This window comes from Suncus etruscus, chromosome 19 (genome assembly GCF_024139225.1).
Source record: "Suncus etruscus isolate mSunEtr1 chromosome 19, mSunEtr1.pri.cur, whole genome shotgun sequence".
Taxonomy (NCBI): Eukaryota; Metazoa; Chordata; class Mammalia; order Eulipotyphla; family Soricidae; genus Suncus; species Suncus etruscus.
The window spans coordinates 6,135,024-6,159,626 of NC_064866.1; the positions used below are offsets into that span (position 1 = coordinate 6,135,024).

The 24,603-nt window shown below is 38.2% G+C and overlaps 1 protein-coding gene across 1 annotated transcript in view; it reads right to left on the reverse strand.

Moving 5' to 3' along the window:
• The window catches only part of MAN1A2 (mannosidase alpha class 1A member 2), a 142,481-nt gene that overhangs the window by 85,874 nt on the left and 32,004 nt on the right, over positions 1 to 24,603 (reverse strand). Inside the window, exons 2-3 of the mRNA XM_049765913.1 lie at positions 12,402 to 12,657; positions 9,768 to 9,864 (exon numbers count right to left, since the gene is read on the reverse strand). Coding sequence (XP_049621870.1) covers positions 9,768 to 9,864; positions 12,402 to 12,657 — 353 coding nt within the window. The remainder of the gene's footprint in view (positions 1 to 9,767; positions 9,865 to 12,401; positions 12,658 to 24,603) is intronic.

Consider the following 24,603-nt stretch of genomic DNA (forward strand, 5'->3'; position numbering starts at 1 on the left):
AATTTTTTGATAAATGTCCATACTGTTTTTTCAAAGAGGCTGAATCAAGCAGCCTCTTTGGAAACTCTCCAACAGTGAATAAGGGTTCCTTTTTCAACACATCTCTGCCAGCTCTGGCTGCTTATGGACTTTCTGAAATCGGTCATTCTCATTGGTATAAGGTGATATCTTACGGTCTAGGTGTCTCTAATGTAGAGGCAATGTAATTCTGTATTATTAAACTACTAGGCCCAAAATGACTGAAAGCATGAGAAGCAAACTTCAATAATTAGGCTTAAAAATAAATCTTTAAAAGAATCAGTTATTACCCCTTCCCCAACTTCCTGTTTATCACACCTATATGGTCAGCCCCACCTACACCAGGGGAATAAAAAATAGGGCTGGCTGTGGGGAGAGGAGAGAGAGCAGACAGGAGGGATAAAAGGACAAAAATGAGGCTGTAAGAAAATCTTAGCGGGAAGTCATGTGGAGAAATGCACATGGACTTAGGGCCTTGAAATAAAGCTGGATTATCTCCTGTAACTTCATCTGACTGCCTGTGAAATTATTTGTCAGCTGTTACCCTGCAACCTTCAGATCCATTGGACAAAGGGCTACAGGTGCCTGGCCGAGCAGAGAAAGGCCTCACTCCACCAACACCAGGACTTTATATTTTATATTTAATCAGTAAGAGTAAGGGATGGAAGAAGTAGTGGAGGAAAAGGGTCATGAGGTAAAGGTATTGGAATGTTTTATGCCAGAAACTCTTTTGGAAGCAACTTTGTAAATCATGGTGTCTAAAATTTTTCTTTTAATTCTGTTACATGTATATATACATAAATATATTTATATATAAAGTGATAACACTGAACTAGAAGAAAAAGGATGACTAAAAATAACCCGTTACAATATAGAGATTCCTCAAAAAACTGGAAACTGAGCTCCCATATGATTCAACTATCCCACTCCTAAGAATATACCCTACGAACACAAAAACACAAGGGGCCAGAGAGATAGCATGGAGGTAGGGCGTTTGCCTTGATCCAGAAGGATGGTGGTTCGAATCCCGGCATCCCATGTGGTCCCCCCAAGCCTGCCTGGAGCAATTTCTGAGCGTAGAGCCAGGAGAAACCCAAGTGCTGCTGGGTGTGACCCAAAAACAAAATAAACACAAAAAAAAAACACAACACAAAAATGCCTTTTGGACACCAATATTCATTGCAGGGCTATTTATAATAGCCAGAATCTGGGGGAAAAAAAACAAATGCCTGACAACAGATAAGTGGCGAAAGAAACTGTGGTACATCTACACAATAGAATACTATGCAGCCATCAGAAAAAATTGAAGTCAAGAACTTTTCCTATACATGGATGGATATGGAAACTATTATGTTGAGTAAAATAAGTTAGAAGCAGAGAGATAGATGCAGAATAGTCTCCCTTTTTTTTAAGAAAAATAAAAGACATTATAGTAATTATAGCCAGGGACAACAGAGATGAGGGCTGAAATGTCTGGCCCAGGGTATGAGGCTTACCACAAAGAGTGGTGAGTGCAGTTAAAGAAACAACTACACTGGGAACTACCTGACAATGTCAGTGAGTCAGAGAAATAAAATGCTTGTCTTGAATTCAGGCAAGGGAGATGGAAAGCATTGGTGGTGGGAATGGTGCACTGGTGAAGGAGGTGCTCTTTCTTTCTTTCTTTTTTTTTTTTTTTTTTTTTTTTTTGTGGTTTTGGGGTCACACCCAGCAGTGCTCAGGGGTTACTCCTGGCTCCATGCTCAGAAATTGCTCCTGGCAGGCACGGGGGGACCATATGGGACGCCGGGATTCGAACCGATGACCTTCTGCATGAAAGGCAAACGCCTTACCTCCATGCTATCTCTCCGGCCCCTGTTCTTTCTTTTTTATAACTAAAACCACATACAGACATGCTTGTAATCATGGTGCTTAAATAAAGATATTTAAAAAAAAATAGCAGAGATAGGGGATGGAGTGGTGATAGAGCAGTGTTGGGTAGAGAGTGTAGGTAAAATAAGGCAGGGAGTGGAGAAGGACGGAGACAGGGAACATTAGTGGTGAGAAGGTTGCACTGGTGAAGGGAGGTGTTCTTTTTTATGACTGAAATCCAACTACAAACATATTTGTAATCATGGTGCTCAACCTCCCACCCTGAGCATATTTCATGGGAACTCAACTTAGAACTGACGTGATCTCACACCAACTATCCAACCCTGAACCCTGGGTCCCCACCTTAAATCTTGACACAGTTCCTCACAACAGCACCAGGAATCAAACTTCCCCCCAGGAGAGTCTCTAATACAGCTCTGGCACCAACTTGTCAGGATATGTTCATACAACATCCTGACAAAGAGGAAACAGCAACAACTTAATCTAAAGGCAGGTTGCCTCACTTCATCACTGAATGGTGAGATGAAATCAGAAGACACTCTATTCTTTGATCTTTGCAAAAACCAGGATCACTAAATACAGAAGACGGACTGCAACAACTGAGACTGAGCGGAATAGCAGAACTTCTGGAACCATAAAGAAAGATTATCCTAAACTTCATCCTAGGACCTATGCAAAAACCAAGATCTCTACTTAAAGAAGACTGACCTTGACAACCACAACTGAACAGAACGTTCCCTGACAACATAAATAGACCTCAAGGTTAGACAACGAACATAACCAGAGTCTGTAGTCAATCCCATTACAGTATACTTCAAGGGTGGAGAAACCCTGTATCTCTTAGGCCAAGGGAATTTCCTTTCTAATTTTCCCAATACTTACTGTACCTATGTAAAAAAAAAAGCTTGCCATACCAGTCCCCCTTCCTTTTTTTTTTTTTTTGTTTTGTTGTTTTGCTTTATTCTGTTTTTCTTCTTTCTTTTTCTTTTAAATTTATATTTATAGCTTCTTGACAGGGTTTCCTCCCAGCATTTTTTTTTTTTAACAAAACCTTAGAACATGAATCAGCTTGTTCTGCCTCATAAATTAAGAAAAAAAAAAAATATATGGTTGTTAGGTACCAGGGACAAGCAGTCCCACAACACTGAGTGAACATAAAAAATGATCAGACCTAAATGCCCAACCCAAAGTCGAAGACAATAAAATCAAGAAACTCAAGCTACAAGTTACACACAAAAGGGACCTGTTACATTAGCAATCGAGGGGGTAAGGGCATGCTGGGAACAGGGGCAAAGAGAGGTCAACACTGGTGGTAGGAAGTACCCTAATTCACTGTCACTATGCACCTTAAACATAATTGTGAAAGACTTGTAATTCATATTGGTCTGAATAAAAAAATAACAAAAAAATCATGGTGCTTAAATAGATTTCTTAAAAAAAAAATACCCCTTTTATAATTGTGTACCAAGGATCAATGACCTAAGAATCAACAAAAAAGTTAAAGACATTTTTCTGTAAGTTACTATTTAGATACAGAACACACAAGGAAATGAAAATTATTCCATGTTCATGAATTGAAAAAGTCAATTTTTAGGGGCAAGAGGGCATACCTGCTGGTGTGTAAGGCTTACTCTTGACTTTCAGCTGCAGGGGGTATATTTGGTGACAGGGATCAAACCTGGGGTGGCCATGTGCAAGAAAGACACCTTATACAGTATTCATTCTTTCTTTCTTTCCTTCCTTCCTCCCACCCTTTCTTTCCTTCCTTTCTTTTCCTTTTCTTTTTCTTTCTTTCTTCTTTTTTCCCCTTCTTTCTTTCTTTTCTTTCTTTCTTTTTTCTTTTTTCTTTCTTTCTTTCTTTCTTTCTTTCTTTCTCTTTCTTTCTTTCTTTTTCTTTCTTTCTTTCTTTCTTTCTTTCTTTCTTTCTTTCTTTCTTTCTTTCTTTCTTCTTTCTTTCTCTTCTTTCTTTCTTTCTTTCTTTTCTTTCTTTTTTCTTTCTCTCTTCTCTTTCTTCTTTCTTTCTTTCTTTCTTTCCTTTCTTTCTTTCTTTCTTTTTCTTCTTTCTTTCTTTCTTCTTTCTTTCTTCTTTCTTTCTTCTTTCTTTCTTTCTTTCTCTCTCTCTCTTTCTTTCTTTCTTTCTTTCTTTCTTTCTTTCTTTCTTTCTTTCTTTCTTTCTTTCTCTTCCTTTCTTCCTTCTTTTTTCCTTCTGTCTCTCTCTCTCTCCTTATACAGTATACTTCTCTCACTCTCTCTCTCCCCCACCCTCTCTCACAGCCTCTCTCATTCAGAGAGGCTCCTAAGATCTCAGTTTACCTGGGACAACTTGGCAGGGGCAAGATTGGTCATAAAGCTGTGGAGTTGGACTATTTGCCTGTAGGAAAATGTTGAGTATACATAGAGCACCAGGCCCCTTGCCAGTCCATGGCTCATCTGTCCCCATTCTGAAAAGGTTCCAAAGATCTCAGCCTAGATACCAGCTTACTTGAGATGACTCAACAGCATTCCTATAATTTTACAGTATAGATTCAAGTCTATAAAATTGCAATCCACCCCATTCTTTATTTCTCAGAAGGGCTTAGTAATTTTATGCTTTATGGTCTCATGTAAATTAATCAATTACCAGTTATAGTAAGTTGAATAATTGTCCCTGAATAACTGTTATCAGGAATTGCAGAGAATCAATATACTAATTTAGATAGGGTGGTTATTCTGTTTATGTTGATTCTTCCAGTCCTTGAAAACAGAATATTTTTCCCTTTTCTAAGGTTTTTTTTCCTACTTCTTAAGTGACTTGCAGTTCTCCAGTGAAAGTCTTTCACTTCACCTCTTGTTGATTTCTAGCTACCTGATGTCCAGGGACAATGTTTTGAAGGAAGTGCTCACTTTAATCTCTTTGTCTTCAGGTTCACTATCTACAAGAAATCAACAGAATATTGGGCATGATTTTGTAGTCTACTGCCATGTTGTATTAGTTCATTGTTTCTAAAATATTTAGTGATGGAGGCCAGAGTGATAGCCCAGAGCTAGGACATTTGCCTTGGATGCAGGTGACCCAGAAGGACCAGGTTCCATTCCCGGCATCCCATGTGGTCCCCTGAGCCTGCCAGGAAAGATTTCTGAGTGCAAAACCAGGAATAACTGGAGAGCCACCAGGTGTGGCCCAAGAAAACAAATAATAATAATAATAATAATAATAATAATAATAATAATAATAATAATAAATATTTAGTGAAATCCTTAGGGTCCTCCATGCATATTATGTCATCTGCAAGTAGTGAAAAAATTTTTTTTGTTTTTGAGCCATACCCGTTGACGCTCAGGGGTTACTCCTGGCTATGCACTCAGAAATCGCTCCTGGCTTGGGGGACCATATGGGATGCCAGGGGATCGAACCGCGGTCCGTCCTAGGCTAGCGCTTGCAAGGTAGACGCCTTACCTAGTCTAACACCACCACTCCGGCCCCCAAATAGTGAAAATTTGATTACTTTATCTAATTGATCATTGCCTTTTGCCTGATCTCAGAAAGAAGGCACGGAGTTTTTCCACAGATAAGTATAATACTAACTATAGATTTGCTATAAATTGATACTGTCTTGAAGAAGTTTACTTCCTAAAAAACATCTCTACTTTGTTGGGGATTCTTAGTCAAATCCTTTCTCTACATCATCTAAAATAATATGATTTTTATATTTTTTGTAGATATGGTATATGAATTGATTTGCATACGTTGAATCATCCTTGCATCCCCGGTATGAACCCCACTTGACTATAGCATATGACCCTTTCAATATGCTGCTGAATTCAGTTTGTTAAGATTCTGTTGAATCTTTGCTCATCAGTGAAACTGGTCTTAAAATTTCTTTTTTAGTATAACTATTTGCTTTGGGTATGATGGAATTATGGCTTCATAGAAGGTGCTAGGATTTCTATTACATCAGTATTTTAAGAGAGCTTGAGAAATGTGGTAGTAAGTTTTCTTTGAAGTTTTGACAGAACTCATCAGTGAACATGTCTTTTTATTCTTGAGGGATAAAACAAGGCTTTATTCTTGAGAAGACTTTTAATTAGTTTCAATTTCCTTGCTTGTGAGTGGTCTATTCAGGTTTTTTACTTTCTCCTCAATCAGTTTTGGGAGATTATATGTTTCTCCCCTTTTCATCTCTGACCTGATTTATTTGGAGTTTCGTTAATTTTTTTTTTTTTAAACACGGGATTATCCAGTTTTCAAAGTATCATTTGTTGAAGAGGCTTTCCTTGTCTACCACTTCCTGAGTGTGGCTCCTTTGCCATAAGATTAACCTATTTTCACCTGTGGACCTGCAACTAAAAACCACTAACATAGGGGCCAGAGAAATACCGCAGCAGTTAAGTATTTTTTTGCACACAGCTGACCCAATTCAATCCCAGGCATTCCATGGTCCCCCAAACTTACCAGAAGTAATTTCTGAAAGCACAACCAGGTATAACCCCTGAGCATGGCTGAGTGTGGCCCAAAACCCAACCCCCAAAAATAAAAAAAAAATCCATTAGTATAATAGTAGTGAGACAAAAGCCACTTTTTTTTCCCATTGAAACCATTACTTTACAGAGTTATTCAGCTTGCTTTCAGACATACAATGTTTCAGGACCAATCCCAACATCAACCTCCCTCTACCAATGTTCCCAGTATCCATCCCATGCTACTTACTATCTATGTCTCAGCCTGCCAGCAATAACAGGCCCATTTTAAATTTTGGTTGTTAGCATCTGGATCCCATGATTTCGTTGTTGTTAATTCTGGCCTGGATATTTAGATCCTCTTAACAACACTGGTACAGCTGAGATCTCTTGGCTCCTGTCCCTTATCCTTTCATTTACATGTTTCTCCTTCTCCACCTAGTATCTTTCCTTCTCTTCACTATACTCTGTGACCTAGAGTGCTCTCAACAACCCCCCATTTAAGTCATTGCACTTCTTTATGCAGTTATTCTAAATACTATATATAAGTGATATCATTGTGGATCTATCCTCCTTCTTCTGGCTTACTTCACTTAACATAGTAACTTCTAGTTCCATCCATATTGCAGAAAATTGCATAACTGCATTGTTAGTTAGGTAGTATTCCATTGTATATATGTACCACATCTTCATGATCCACTCATCTGTTGTTGGATATCTACATTTATCCTAACTCTTAGTTATTGTACTGAGTGCTGCAAAGAATAGCAGGGTGTATATATATATATATATCCTTTTGGGCATGTGTTTATCTGTCCTGGAGATAGATATCCAAAAGCAGGAATGTTGGTCATAGGGCAGGTCGATTCTTAGTTTGAGGAATCTCTATGCGGTTTTCCACAGGGGTTGGACCAGGCAGCATTTCCACCAGTAGTGGATGAGAGTTCCTTTCTCTCCACATCCCCTCTAAGAGATTATTCCCAGTATTTCTGATATTTGCCATCCTCACCAGTATAAGATGATATCTCATTGTTGTCTTGATTTGGATTTCCCTAATGATAAATGATGATGAGCATTTTTTCACATGTCTGTTGGGCATTTTTTTGGTCTTCCTCAGAGAAGTGTCTCTTCATTTCCTCCTCCCATTTTTTAATGGGGTTTTTAGGTTTTGTGGAGTTAACCTTTGTGAGTACTCTGTATATCCCAGATATCAACCCTTTATCTGATGTGTTAAGCAAATCTTTTCTCCCGCTCAGTTAGCTTTCTTTTCATTTTAGCTTGTATTTCTTTTGCCATACAGAAACATTTTGAGGTCTAAGTTTTGGAGTGTTTTGTCCGTTTTCCTCAATGAACTTTATAGATCCAGTTTAATCTCAAGATCTTGATCCCCTTTGAATTGATTTTTTTACATATGCTTATCATCCAGTTGTTCCAACACTATTAGTTGAAGAAACTGTCTTTATTCCATTTCATGATCTTGGCTCCTTTGTCTGGGATTATTTGACTATATATACTTGGAAGTTTGTCACTCGATATTCAATTCTGACCCATTGGTCAGAATGTCTGTCTTTGTTCCAATACCATACTATTTTTGATCACTATGGCTTTGTAGTAGAGCTTCAATGAGATGCCTCCCAGTTTCTTATTTTATAATATGGGTCTGTCTATTCTAGGTCTTTTAGGGTCCCACACGAACTTTAAAACTGATTGATCTAAGTCCTTGAAGAATGTTGTCTGAATTTGAAAAGGGATTGCATTGAATCTATAATTTAGGTAAGATGGTCGTTTTGATGTTATTTATTCTTCCAATCCATGAGCATGGAATGTTCTTCCACATCCTTAGGTCTTCTTCAATTTCTTTCCAAAGTGTTTTGAAGTTTTTATGGTCTCCTGTTATGTTGATTTCTAGGTACTTGATAGTTTTGGACACTATTTTAAACAGGATAGACTCTTTGCTCGTTCTCCTCTGAGTCATTATTAGCATAAAGGAATACAACTGTCTTGTGTGGTGAAAAAAGTCACTAATATCTAATATTCAATCAAGAACTAATATTTTAGGCAGGGAGTCTAAAGATTTTTATTGGGGACCCGGAGAGATAGCACAGCGGCGTTTGCCTTGCAAGCAGCCGATCCAAGACCAAAGGTGGTTGGTTTAAATCCCAGTGTCCCATATGGTCCCCCGTGCCTGCCAGGAGCTATTTCTGAGCAGACAGCCAGGAGTAACCCCTGAGCACCGCCGGGTGTGGCCCAAAAACAAAAAAAAACAAAAACAAAACAAAAAAAAAAAAAAGATTTTTATTGGGTAGCTATAGCTTCATTAGCAGATCTTCAAGAAGCAACGAATGTTATAGTTTGGAGGTTACCAAAATCTAAGAAACTGTTATTTATACAGGCCACTTTATAGTTACCCTTGCTTTTATTTGTTAGAACAGAATAGGGATGCAAATTTTCCTGGATTTAAGGTTTCTGACAAGTGAGAGAGACATGTGCCACTTGGATTAGGGAATCTGGCACAACAGAGAGGAATCTAGTCTATTCCAGAAAAAAATTGAAAAATTTTAATCAGAAAGAAGTTACAGAATCAATATAGCAGCAATTTCAAAAGAACTGAGTTGATTTCTGCCTTTAGCAATGATCTTGGGGGATTAAAATTAGTATACTAGCTTTCAAACTTATAATTTATTCCTGATTAAAGGAAGAAATAAAATACAGGAGCTAAATTATGAAATTTGGGTCCAGCATCTTAGTTAATGTATTCCTTTCACTGAGAAATTTAAAAAAACTGAACTTAAGAAAACAGAAAGCTAGAGAAGTAAAACTAAATAGAGCTCCTCCCAGAACTCCTACTCCACACTGGAACTGAAACCCACTCAACTTTGCCAAAAACTCACTTTTTGTGTGTGCATGTGAGGAAAGCCTGTGTGTACTGAAATTTTTTATCCTTTTCTTTCTTTATGAGTATCAGAATTATTACTACTATAATTTTCCAGCCTCTTCCTTATGAGTACCAAAATTGGAAATCGGTCAGAGAAGAGAAAAAGTCAACTAAGTATCTATCTTACTAGATTAAAAAAATAACAAGAAGAGACTGGGAATGTGACTTGATGATAGAATATATTCCTATGTGTGATTCTCTGGCAGTGCAAATTATAGATGAGAAACTTCAAAGTGCTTAGATGAATGACTAACACAATTGTATGTAAACAGATAAACTACTATTTGCCTGTTTATTCCAAAAGAACTATGACTAAATTTGGCTTCTACTTACAGAAAAGCAAAATAAACAAAACATATACTACTTTAAATTAGTTGTAGATGAATATATAGGTTATATAAATATATAAGATAGTACTTAAAAAGTAAGTACATAGTACTTAAAAAGATCATGCTCTAAAAATGGATGCAGAAAATAAAGTAATTATTAAAAGTAATAAACTTACCAAATATATTAGTGGAGTGACCTTTCCTCGCAATAGGTCTAAGTTCATTATGGCCCCATCCATACAGCCTATAATTATTCCAGGCATGTTTCATCATCTAAGAAATTAAAAATCATCATCTATCAATTTATTTCTCATTCACAATTATCTTTACATTTCATGTAATATTTCATGTAACTTATAAATTCCATTACAATACTATTACTCCTATTTAACCTACATCATTGTGTTATTTTAATATTTATATATGTGAAAATAATAACCAGGTAACCTCAGTCTACAAAACAGAAGAAATTATACTGATTAAGTACTTTAACCTGGGAAAGAAAGCATTTTCTATCCTTTTAGAACTACCTATACAAGGAATAGCTTCCCTGCCTTCACTGTGATTAGGACTGAGCTGTCAAACAAGGTACTTTCATTCAATAATCAATTAACATGGCTTGTCTAAGAGAATCTTTTACTCAAAAGATCAGCAAGCTCTTTCTGTAAATATTTTAGGCATTGCAGTACATTTAATCTTAGTAGCAACAAAATAACTCTACTTTAAGCAGTCAACTTTAGCTCTAGGTGATAAACAAATGAGAATGAATATATTATTAAGTTTTCTTCCATTTTAAAACAAAATAAGCAGCTGGGACAATTTGACGGGCAATTTATAGTTTGCAAATCTCTTGATATATAAAGTGATTGGACACATCTGATTTAAGCAGAGGCAATCAAACTATTTTAACATTTAAGTTAGGTTAAATCTAAGTATATAAAATGATATTTTCTATATAGTATGATCAAAATCTATTTCTTTCCTTTTGTTATTTTCTACAAACTAGGAGAGATTTTAGCTTTCACCGCCTTCAAGATAACATGTGTAGGCCTTTTAGCTGAGTGAAATAAGTCAGAGAGAGAAAAACGCAGAATGGTCTCACTAAAATGAAAGACATTCTTGCAATAATAACTTTCAGACACAAAAGAGAAAAGAGCTAGAAGTTACAGCTCACCTCATGAAGCTCACCACAAACAGGGATGAGTTTAGTTAGAGAAATAACTACATTTTGAACTATCCTAATAATGAGAATGAATGAGGGTTATAGAAAGTCTGTCTAGAGTACAGGCGGGGGTTGGGTGGGGAAGAGAGAGATTTGGGACATTGGTGATGGGAATGTTGCACTGGTGATGGGTGGTGTTCTTTACATGACTGAAACCCAAACACAATCATGTATGTAATCAAGGTGTTTAAATAAAATATATATTTAAAAAAAAGAATGCAAAGTAAGAGAGTTCTTGGTGTGTGTCTAAGCAGAGCCTCAAGGGTCCAAATAGAACAGGAGGTAAGGCACTTGCCTTGCCCGTTGTCAACCTCAGTTAGATCCTTGGCACCACATAAGATACCTTGAGAACCACCAGAAGTGACCCTGAACCCTGAAACTAGAGCCCTGGCATAGTAGTATCTGAATAGCAGAAGTTCAAACTTCATCCCCATACCCCTGAGTCTGCCAAAAAAAATTAGATATTGACACTGTACTAATGCATTCTAAAAAGGTATTTTCTTCATACACTGTACTATATCACCCAGAATTAATTAGCAGAAGTTCTAATAAACAAAGTTCAACTGAAAAAGGAACTATATCCACCACCCCAGGGTATTAGTCTCTTTAACTTTAAATCATGTCTAACTAGAATAACAAGCAGAATGTCATCTGAGAGACAAAGCAAATGTAAATAAATCTATGATAATCCTTCTCATTCTTTGGAAGCAACCTGTTCTTTTGGCAATGTCAGGAAGTGAACCCAGGATCTTACAAACAGCAAAAGTTCTGTCACTAAGTTCTAGGAAAGTATTCTTTTTGCTTTTTGGGGGGTGGGGTGGGGGCGGGGCCACACGAGGTGATGCTCAGGAATTACTCCTGGCATTGCTCAGGCAACTATTTGGAATACTGAGGATGGAACTCAGGTCAGCTGCATGTAAGGCAAATGCCCTACCCACTGTACTATAGCTCCAGCCTCTAGGAATGTATTCTTCATCTATATTATAGTTGAGGGGTTACATGACATGGGGTTATTTTGTTTTGTTTTGTAGGATGTTTTTTAATGATTTGTCAGGTTTGGGGCCACAGCTAGCAATGCTCAGGGGTTTCTCCTAAATCTGCACTCAGAAATTACTCCAAGCATTTTTGTAGGACCAGATAGTAGGTCATCATATAGGACCATGTAAGATAGGTCCTCAAATAGCATTATATAGGGTTCTGTAATTAAACCTGGCTCAGTCCCAAGCATGACACATGCTCTACTCACTGTGTTATCACTTCAGGCCTGATGTGAATGATTTTTAAAAGATGGCAGATATGCTAACACTCAGGAAGCATTCTTTTAAATTGCACGTAGTATCTATCTAGCAGTATTCCTTATAACTAAATATTCCCCCAAAATCACTTATTGAATAGTCAGTTGGTATGGATCTACCAACTTAAAGGCTGAAATGTAAATATAACCCTAAACTAAGTAAGATCCAAGTATGATACCACAGATGCTATGTGTGTCTATGTCTATATGTGTGCATGTATATATGCATATAATCTAGGCAAATAGGCAAATACAAATCACTATCACTCCATGTCATATATCTGCATATATTACCTCTTTGATTTTTTCCCTTTTCTCACGTATGTCACTATCTTCTGGATCTCCGCCTTTTATTCCTATGAGGTTTGGTATAAGGATTGGAGGCAGTGGCTTTTTCTCTTTTTTCTTCATTTCTTGAGCTACCTTATTTTTTTCTGTCTGAATTTCTGCTTGGATTTCCTCTCTTGACTTTTTTAATTTTTCTTTTGCTTCTTCCAGAGCCTTCTCATGATCAGCTCGAATTTTATTTCTCAAATATTCTTCTTCTTCCCTGTAAGAGAAAAGATGAGGAAGAATGACCTTTAAAAACTTAAAACTCTCAACATAAAAAAGTTTCCTCCATTAGACCCTGCTAGATATTTATAGAATACTATAACATGGGGGGGGGGGGCGGGGAACCAAGCCCTGAATGGTGAAGAATACTTTATACGATAGAGAAAGAAAGGGCCTGGAAAGTGAAAATTTCTGTGCAAAATAAAAATTTAGTAAACAGCAAATATTAACTTACTGAAAAAAGTACCAACGAAGGGGAAGAAATATTAACATATGTTCAAGGAACAATAAGCAGAAACAATGAAAGAATTGAAAAGTTTCCATTTAGTGCTGAGTACATATTCTTCTGAAACACTCACATATTGGAAACACTAGTATCTCAAGAGCACAATGGTTCCAAAATGATGTGACATAAATACAAAAAGTACCTTCAGGTCTTGTTTAAAAGACATATATCTGTATGATTAAGAACTTGTCAGGGTACTGGCTGAAGCTAAAATGATATGCATGGTGCCCCCTTCATTAACAATAGTGCAAAAAAGGAAAAAAAAAAAGGGGAGAGGGAACAAGAGGGAGGAAAAGTGTGTGTGTGTGTGTGTGTGTGTGTGTGTGTGTGTGTGTGTGTGTGTGTGTGTGTGTGTGTGAGAGAGAGAGAGAGAGAGAGAGAGAGAGAGAGAGGGGGGCAGGTAGAAGGGAGGGAGGGAGGAAGGGAGGGAGGGAGGGAGGGAGGGAGGGAGGGAGGGAGGGAGGGAGGGAGGGAGGGAGGGAGGGAGGGAGGGAGGGAGGGAAACTTGGGACATTGGTGGTGGAAAATGTCCATGGGTGAGGGGGAATGTACATTGTAAGACTGAAACTCAATTTGAATGCACTGAAAGAAAAGAACTCCTCAGGTGAATCTATTGTGCAGTCAGATTTAGAAACCTCTCACACAGTGAATACCTACCGGCTTTTTATCAAGATTATGTTTTGGGAGGGCTCAGTTTTCTCTCTTCACCCCAATTCACAGGAATGACTACAGGAATATTAATCTATTTCTTAAATCTGCCCATAATGACCATTCTAAGGATAAACATGTAACCCATCAGAGTTAGCTCTCAAGAACTTTAATTCAAAGCCCACGAAAAAGCTCAGCTTCTAAACTTATTGCCAAGAATGCAAATAATGGTGGTCTCTTTGAAAGCAAAAGAAGCAGTCAGTCCATCAACAAAACACATTCAGCTTTCTGATGTAAACCCCACGTGCAAGCCAGTTACAGAAAGTTTAACACTGCATTATTCTACATATGTCAAAATAAGAGAGGCAGAAAGTAGAAAGGTAGCTGACTGACTAAAGTTAAGGGGAAATAACCTGTCCAGTGGTCATAAATGTTTAATGCTTTATTTTGAAATATGAAAAGCGCTAGAGATGAATGGTGCTGATGACCGCACAACATTCACAACCTGTGCACTGTACACTTATAAATGGTTAGGAACATTGCTTGAGAATGAAGTGTCTCTTACCATCAAAAAAACTGGAAAATAAGGCTGGAGAACAGTACTCTGGGTAGGGGAGCTTGCTGTCTCATGTTCAATCCCCAGAAGCCCATAAACTCCCATAAACCATTCAAATTATCATATAAATGATTCAAATTATCATATGAATGACTCTTGAAGGCAAAACCAGGAGCAAGGCCAGAGTATCATTGGGTGTGGCCCAAAAACAAAACCAAAAAAAAATAGAATTTGAAACACTATTCACATGTTCCCAGCAGCTACTCCCATAATAAGCAATAACTGCAATCCTTCAACAAGTCCATAATTAAACCAATGTTTATACTGTGGTAATCCTCAGTATGTTACTTTTAAATATATATGCTTTAAATATATATACCTTTGCAATATGATACTTTTATAGAATACTGCCCTGCACTTTTAAAAAAAGAAAGCTCTTCATACAACTTAAAATCAACTTAAATCGACTGCAATGGTGTAGCTAATAACCTTAAGCATATACCCAGTTTTCATATCCGGAGCACACACCAGGCCTGCTTTCCCTAATCCCCTTACTCAAACAGAGAACACACACTGTTTTAATCCCCTCACAGGCTACCAGATTGGCTGAGACAGAGTTTACACCTTACTCTCCTCAAATATAAATATCCATTTCCTCATCTCTTATAAAACCAAGTTCCTCTCCCAAAAGTGGCTGGTGGTTGCTTCTACTTGCCAGAGATCTGACCTCACCAGTGACTTCTATATCCCGGGACTCTGACCTCACCAGCAACTCTGATCTCACCAGCAACTTCTACATATTGGGATCTGATCTTACCAGCTTCATTTACACAATGGTTGAGTCAAAGTCAGTCTCAAAAGCTGTATCTAGGAGCCCTGACTGATACAGCTCTCTCGTAACATACCTGCTTTACAGGCATGAGGCTTGAGTTCCATGCCCAGAACCATCCCTACATGCAGGGGCAATGCAGACAATAAGGGCACCGAGAGCCCTCTGTGATCCACAGCATTGTTTTGAATGATACCTGGAACCACAGTGTATGCCATCTCCAGTACCATCTGAGTGTATACACTTGCAAGCCCTAGTCACTGCAACAACGAAAAGAGCAGCTTTTATTACATTTTATGATTCCTTTCAGAAGATATTCTCAAAGAAATAAAAATATAAGGGGATAGTAAATGAATAAATAGGGACAGAAGAGAAGTTAACCACCAGGGAAAAATACAAATGTTTCCAAGTATGAGTGATGTATGTATTCTGAATTTTTGTTTTTGTTTTGAAGGCTACACCTAGTGTCATGATCAGGGTACTTGATTACTTGGTACTCAATCATGTGGCGATGCAGGGAATTAAATGCAGATCCTCTTACATGCAAGGCAAAGTACATGACAGGTACCAGTAAATAACAAGAGTTTGCAAGTGGGGGAGTATCAGTTGGAAGGAAGAGAGCATCAGGGAGGATGAGAGGGAAGCTGTTAACATTGGTGGTGGGAAATACACACTGGTGAAAGTTATACAATGTATGACTGCACTTTACCTGTGGGGAAAAAAAACTGTAATATGAACAACAACCTCTAGTCATTGAGCTTAAATGAAAGAAAAAAAAAAGAAAAGAAGATGAAGTAGATAGAAGATTACAACTAGTTAAGAGTTAGGAGCTCAAGGCACGTAATAGTGCAGTGCTGTAATCTATTTATATATATGAACCAAGGGAAATAAAACACCTAATAATGCATGAGATCCAAACTGCAACAATGAAACTATAAAATTGCTTATTAAGTAGAAGGCTAGAGCATGGGAAGGAAACTGGGACATTGGTTGTTGATGCTGGTGATGGGATGGATTGATGTTGGAACACTATATGTCTTAAACTTAACGATAACCTTGTAGAAAATAAAATAAATAACAAGGGTTTAAAAGGCACCATTCTTAAAATGGAACTTGAAACATATAGGCATAACAGAGTTGTACCCTTCTCAACCTTCCTAATAACACTGCCAGTATGTTTTGTCCATGTGACTAGAACGAGATTCTTGCCCACTATGCTTTTATTTTATATTGGTTTTGGAGCCACACTTGGCACTGGTCAGGGATCATTCCCACACAATTTTTTTTTAAGTGGAGATTTTGGTGTTTGGATCATACCTTGCAGTGCTTAATCTTGGTTCTGTATTCGGGAATTACTCTTCATGGAACTCTAGGGAGCAAAGATCAAACCTTGCTGAAAATCAAACCATGGTTGGTCATGTGTAAGACAAGACCCCTACATCCTCTCTCCAACCCTCCCCCAACTGTGCATTTTTTTTTTATCAAAATACCACGATATACGATATACAAAGCTGTTCACAACACAGTTGTTTCAGTTTCCAATCCCACAAGTAGGACCTTCCTTTCAACAATTTCCCATTATTCTCCTTGTCTCCCCCAAGCCTGCCTCCTTAGCAGGCACATAACATTTATTTCCTATTGTTTGTTACAACAAAATGGTGAATGAAATGATCAGAAAACAGATCACTATTGTGAAATATCAATAGTTACATCTCACAGTGGTGTTGCTAAAGTCACTATATGTGAATTTATTGAGCTGGTTGTTGCTGGTTGAGCTTTCTGCATTACTGTTTTTGCTCTCTAAGCTTGGTGGGCTTCTACACAACTATCTCATCAAAAATGCTCCTACCGGGCTGTTAAATACTATGAAATTTGGAAGAGGGGTAGTAGGTCCACACTTTAAGAACTGTGGAGCTGGGCCCATTTAAGGGGCAGAGGTAGTTAGGTCTAACATCTACTAGACCTAGACATAGGGAGGAAAATCTGCCCACCCCAATTCCAAAGAGGTGACAGTTTTTAACCCAAAGATTGATCTACCTGGGACAACTTAGTAGTCTTGGCAGTTTGTTGAGGGTCAGAATGTGGAGTTAGGCCATTTTATTTATTTTTGTCTTTGTTGAATTTTGAATTTTTACTACAGCAATGGTTTACCAAGTTGTCTATAACACAATTCGTTGTCTCACACATCAAATGTTCAAGCACCAATTCCACAACTAGTGTGACCTTTCTTCCACAAGTGTCCCCAGTTTCCCATCCACCACCCTAACCTACCCCCCCCTTGCAGGTAAAAATTAACTTCATATTGTTTGTTATACTACAAAGGCAAATGAAGTTATCAAAACTTAGCTGTCACTCTGTAATAGTTATATCCCTCAAAGGTGCTACTAAAGTCACTATCAAACCTAGTTGCAGGGCTCTGGTTGATGCTAGTTGAGACTCCTATATTACTTATTAGGCTTACCAAGTTTGGTGATCTTTGTAAATTTATCATCATTTGGCTATGATGACCATAGGTAGGCTGACACTATTATACTATGATGACCATAGGTAGGCTGACACTATTATAAATTTTTGAGGTGTCATGCATATGGTCACATGGTTCAAGATCTATATATCTGGGATAAATATGATGGTTTGGCAGCTTGATACAGTTCAGCTATGGAGCTGGGCCATTTCTGTAGAAAGTGTTGGGTTTAGCTGTGGGTTGCCATGCCTTCAGGCAGAAAAGGGAATCTGCCATATTTCAAAAAGGCCCCAGAGTTATCAACCGGGACCAGTCTCCCAGGGAAGGAGTCGATGGCCAACATTTTCTTTTGAAGTGTCACTTTTCTGCTGAGAAGATGGCAGGTGGAAGCAGAGGCTGCTGAATTTTTTGGTGGTGATGGTGGGGCAGTGGGGAGACATATTCTAATGCTATCCCAAGAATATCCCAGAGTTTTCAAAACAAGAATATCCCAGAGTTTTCAAAACTGTAGCTGTTTATATGGAGAAGAATGTCAGGTGTGGTGGCTGCTTGGCCTAGCCTAAGGGCAGAGAATCTAACCACCACATTCCAAGAAAGCCACAGTTTTCAACCCAGATATCCATCTACCTTGAATGATTTGGCAATCTGGCAGCTTTTACCCAATGTGTTTTTAAAGAAAACCTAAATAAGCTCTAAAGGGAGTAGAATTACAGCTCAAGTAAAAACAGATACCTGAAGAAGAAAAAAATAAAACTAAACAAAACAAAAATCTCCTGTTGGTCAGGACCCAAGCAATAAAACAGTAGGTTCAATTCCCAAGTTTTCCAGGAGGGATTTCTAAGCAGAGCCTGGAGTAAGCCCTGAGCATCACAGGGTGTGCCTCCCCCTTTAAAAGGAAAAAAAAAAAAAAAAAAACTAAGCATATACCTGGAGCCTGAAAGATAGTACAGGGACTAAGCATTTGCCATGCATATGGCCAAATGAGTTCAATTCCTAGCATAAGGAGTGTTCCTTGTGCAAGAGCCAAGAGTCATCCCTGAGCACTGCTAGGTGTTATTCAAGAAAAAAGAGAGAGCACACACTAACGGGTGTGGCCTCTATTCAAACAGAAATCTCTCAAAGGGCTCTCAATACTTCAGCTCACATATACAGAATTAAACAGTGAGAACTGATTCTTGGGGAAGGAATATAAAACCTCCTTGTTTTATTTCTTAATGATTTAGAAGCCACTTAATACAAACAATCCCTAGAAATGAATTGAACAACTACCAACTCCCAGAAAACCCCACACTGAGATTTCACTCCAGCTGTTTTTCTATGGGCTCATGAGGGCAGAGTTATAAGCACATGACCCAATGGGTCTCTCTCAGAACAGGAGTTGAGCAATGAGCAAGACTTTCTACAAGTGCCTTCATTTGTGCATAAAGAACAGTAGACAAGGTCAGGGAACCAAGTCCATTCCTTCCCTTACAATCCAAGAGCTTTAAAAAAAGGCTTAAAGAAAGACTATATACTTCACACAGCGTAATCACTACTTTAAGAAAGAAGGGGCGGGGCCGAAGAGATAGCATGGCGGTAAGGCGTTTGCCTTTCATGCAGAAGGTCATCGGTTCGAATCCCGGTGTCCCATATGGTCCCCCGTGCCTGCCAGGAGCAATTTCTGAGCATGAAGCCAGGAGTAACCCCTGAGCACTGCCGGGTGTGACCCAAAAACCACAAAAAAAAAAAAAAAAAAAAAGAAAAAAGAAAGAAGGGGCAAGGCATGGCTCATGGGTATAGGACCATTCTTGCCCGTGTGGATACTAGGTTTAAATATATATATATATATATATATATATAGTGGACAAGAAATCAATGATAGTAAGAATACCATAATTCACTTGGAAAAAGTAACATTCCAATTTTTTACCCAACTTCCAAATGGTCTAATTACTTCCTTGCTATCTCTGCTTATTAATCTAAGTATAACAATTGATTCCAATCTCCACAAATTCGTTTTTCTTCTAGTCTTTGTCATCCCAATCTGTATTATATCATTTACAAAGCTTCTCAAGTCAGAATCCTAACTATACTCCTCTTTCACCCCTAAATTGTTTAATTAAGTTAACAACTTCTCTTTTACATGTAAATACCGTCCAATGTTCCCAACTCTGAAATAAAATACACATTATCCCCCACCTGATCTATTTTGACAGTCTTCCAGCAATTTTCACACATCTATTTGGTCCATGCAAACTATATTCCATACACACAGAAAAGACTTTAAAAATATAAGACCAACTGGGTTCAGTCACCTAAAACTCTTCATAGATTAATCCCATGGCAGTCTATTAAGGAATTCTGTGGATGCGATGTGACTATTTCACCAATTTTGTCTCATAGATTCTATTTCTCTATGCTATAGTCACAATGCCTTCTTGCACTTCTTTTCACACATACATTATGTTCTTTCCTTCTAACAGATCCTGATGCATGGTCTATTGTGTTCCTCTGCTTGAAACAATCCTACAATTCCTGTTTTGATGTGTTTATTTTGGGTCTTTGATGCTCATAGGTTGCTTGTGAGTTTGTCTGGGAGACTTATGCAGTGCCAGTGATTAAGTCTGAGTCTCCCACATAGAAATCTTAAGCACTAGCCCTCTGAGCGATACATCTTACTTTCAAGTCACAGATTAATCACAACTTCCATTATCTCCTAAATCACACAAAGGTCCCCAAAATATGTATCCTTGAATTAATCATGTGCCTTTCTTTCACAGTATTTATCACATGATTCTTTGACTAATATAACCTTCCTGACAAAATCAGATGCTCCAAAATCTGAGAGATCTTAAAGGGTATTTTTTTTGTTCCAGTATATCCCTATATCTAGCAAAATGTCTAGCAAAATAATGTAGAAGCATTAAAACACAAATACACTGTGCCTAGTAAGACAGAATAAGGGTTAAGATGAATGCAAAGATTGAGGCCTGGTTTAAACCCTGGTACCACATGACTGCCCGAGCACTTACTGCTAGGTATAGTCCTGAAGGTCCCCTGAGCACTACCAGGAATGGCTCTGGTGGCTACTGCAGGGCTAGACCAGAGAGTATCAGGGTATCTCTGGGTCTGCCAGACAAACTGGCTGAGAATCACCTAGAGTGGTTCTCTGGCCTCTTCAAGATTACTTGAGAGTATGCCCACTCCATGAATAAACAAAAACAAAAATCCACAAAAATATGAACACTGGTACCAAGCTACAATCTAAAATTATCACCATGGTTTATGAATCATCCAAGGATACCAAAGTATTAGTAGTAAGTAACTCTGACATCAGGATAAGCAGCACAGATATATCTTCAATTTCATATTACAATTTGTGGCATATGTTATGGTAATCATCTGTGCTTTTCATAATATAGCCATCTAATAGTTTTCTATTTTCATTTATTATTCTTATGAATAAGATCACATTTCTCCACAAGTGAAAAAGTATACTTTATGGCAATATATAATTTTAAATTACATAGTTTAAGAATATTTTTTTTAACAATCTGACCCCTATAAATGTCAGTGTTCCAAAGAAAGGCCTCTCTGTACTATTTTACTTATTATTACAGCAGACAAACAGAGGCCAAAGAGAGAGTACAAGGATAAGATAGTTCTCTTGCAAGATACTGACAGTGGCTTGTACTCTATAATTCCAGGTGGTCCCAGAGCACAGAATTAGGAGTATTCCCAAGCACTGTCCAATAGGACCCAGAAACTAACCCACCCATGCTCCAATCGCACCAGAAAAAGCCAAACATTGCTCATTAGAAACTATACTGCTGTAATATTACATATAAATGTATTCAAAATATTTTAAAAACTAAAATAACCCAAAAATGCATTACCCCTCAAAAAAGATTCAATAATTAAGTGGGCACATTCACCTTATCCAGATAAACATGAACTACAGCTCAACAAAAAAAGAACCAATTAAGTTCTTTAAAGAAACTCCAAAGTCCGAAAAATTAATTCAGACCTCCTATTATCTGAGCGATTAAACAAAGTCTTCCATTTTCTTATGAAAACACTAATGGAAGAGAGCAAATCTAATATTCGAGGTCACAGTTCTAGTAAATAGAGCTTCTACGCATTTTGATACTACACAATGTAGGCTTTAAAAAAATGGTAAAAGAGTTTGTTTCTAACTTAGCAGATACTAACAACTATTGTTAGCAATTTTTCTACTTTCTAACTTAGTTCCTAAATTCTGTTTACCTAAGCACCTGCTAAGCCATCCTGAGCACATAGCTGAAGAAAAACTCTCATTTCTCAGAATCCCTCTTATAACCTGACCTACATAACACATATGCTAAGAAAAAAAAATTATCTTGTTTAAGTCACTATTACTTTGTGATTTACATGGTATACAAATGGCCTACACCCCCCACCCCCATCCCAGACGTTCTTTTCCTGACATTCTCATGAGTATCTGAGGGGTGGTTGATTTACTTACTAGTAATAAACTAACCAAATAAAAGATTTCCCTATTAAAGTATTTAAATGACAAATATAATACCAGATTAGAAAAGAAAAATAAGAGGCTGGAGAGGGCTGGAGCGGTGGCGCAAGGCATTTACCTTGCACGCAGCTGACCTAGGACTGACCACGGTTCGATTGCCGGCGTCCCATATGGTCCCCCAAGCCCAGAGGGATTTCTGCACGCAGAGCCAGGAGTAATCCCTGAGCATCACAGATGTGGCCCAGAAAGAAAAAGAGGCTGGAGAGATAGTACTGTGGGTAGGGCATGTGCCTTACACACAGGTGGAACAGGTTCCATCCCCCCAGCACCCCATTTCATCCCTCAGCACTGCCAGTGGTATATCCTAATATAGAGCCAGAAGTAACACCGGAGCATTGCTGGGTGTGGCCACATACACACACAAACACAAAATTATGTAAAATCTTGTTCAACAAATATTTTCACTGGGTATATAAATTTTATATCATTCTCTCTACTAGAGCTTTGTTTTTCACCCAGATACATGAAAGTCTCATTTATCCTTAAAGAAACAAAGAAAGTGAGCATGATCATTAAAGTGGCAACAGCTCACCGGCAAATGCGAAGAAGATCTGAGCATTATTTCCAGAACCACACAGCAACCCAAACGCAGCTACATATGATTCTGGCATCTCCCAAACACCATTCAAGTGCTCAAACAACAAACTAACTGCTCCTGTCAGTTAAGCCAAGCATTGCTAGGAGTGTACTTGGCCACCTACCATCACAACTGGAGGTGGCCCAATTAAAAAATGTATTAAAATATCACTTAAAATTGCCTCTACCTCGTAAGGAAAAATGAAATCATAAATTTGCTCATACATGGATAGACACGGAGATTATGCTAAGTGAAATGAGCCAGAGGGAAAGAGACAGACATAGAATAATCTCACTCAATGGTGGGGTATAAGAAAAAAAAAAAAAAACAAGAGATAAGATAGTAACAATATCCAGAAACAAGAGAATTAAAGTTCAGGAGCTCCAACCCAGAATAGGAAGCTTGCCACAAAGAGCATAATAAGTGCGTTAGAGTAGAGAAGGATCTACCCAGTGGTCAGCCACCTTTTTTTTCAACTGAGCCAAATCTCGCCAAAACCACAGTTGAAATTTATTTCGAGAGCCACACAGGGTGCACACTGACAGAGGCTAGGAGCAGAGTCCTGACTCCTGGAGCTGCTGCCCGGCACACAGAAGAGCCAAATTAAAAGTGGACATGTGGCTCACGAACCTCAGGTTGCTGACGTGTGTGTGTGTGTGTGTGTGTGTGTGTGTGTGTGTGTGTGTGTGTGTGTTGAGGTTGCTGACGTGTGTGTGTGTGTGTGCTGAGGTTGCTGACGTGTGTGTGTGTGTGTTGAGGTTGCTGACGTGTGTGTGTGTGTGCTGAGGTTGCTGACGTGTGTGTGTGTGTGTGTGTGTGTGTGTGTGTGTGTGTGTGTGTGTGTGTGTGTGTGTGTGTGTGTGTGTGTGCGCGCGCGCACTTAGGGGGGAGAGAATGAGAGAGTGCAAAGTGCCTGTCCTAGAAATAGGACAGGGTTGGGGTTTGGAGAAAAACAGGAGACAACGGTGGAATGGTGGCTGGAAGGATACACTAGTAAAGGATGGTATACAATGAATAACTGAAACCCAACAATGAAAACTAATTTGCCTTGCCTCCACTTTTATTGATATCCCCCCTTCCTTCCAGTACTGAAATCAAAAGAGCTAAACTTGCTTTCTCCGTGGTCCTCAACTTTGAGTCACTCTTCTATTCACCAGACTTAAAAATTGAGTTAAAACTAAGTGTTAATAAACTACATACACCTGCATTTCCAAAATGTCTCTGATGGCTGACTTTATCATCAGGCCATTTGGTAAATTTGGTATAAAACAGAAAATAAAAATGATAAATTCAACACCCAACACCGACTCCTGATCTTTGAAAATTATAGCAAAGAAAGCTGGAGATGTTCAACAATAGGAATTGATTTGCATGTAGGGAAAAATAAAAAGTCATTGCACACAAAAAAAGGGAGGGACTGGGAAATAGCACAGCCATAGGGTGTTTGCCTTGCTTGAGGCAGACCCAGACAAAGCCAGGTTCTATCCGCGGCATCCCAGATGGTCCCTCAAGCCTGCCAGGATTGATTTCTGAGTGATTTCTGATTAAGAGCCAGGAGTAACTCCTCAGTACCATCAGGTGTGGCTCAAAAACAAACAAACAAAAATAGGGAAATTTCTTCAAGCTGAGAAAAAAAATATTTTTAAAACTACTTTAAAATATTCTTAGTAGTAGTACTTGTAGAGAAGTTCCTTCAAAATGAAGAAAACAAATGGCTTTAAACCAGAGCTCTTATTTATTTATACTGCAGACCCTAGCAGCAAAATAAGAGTGAAAGTAAGATTAAAACACATAAAAAACAAAGCTTTAAAAAAAATATCTGTTGTAGATAATAGTATTTCATTTCTTTTAATTAAATATATTCTTTAATTAAGTCCCCATGAGATGCAAAGCTACAAAGTTGTTCATAATTGAGTTTCAGTCACACAATATCCAACATCCTTCACTAGAATGTCCCCAGCACTTTCCCTGTCACTTTACTCACTCTCTCTTCCTCTACCTCTCTCTCTCTCTCTTCTTTTTATTTTTAATATTT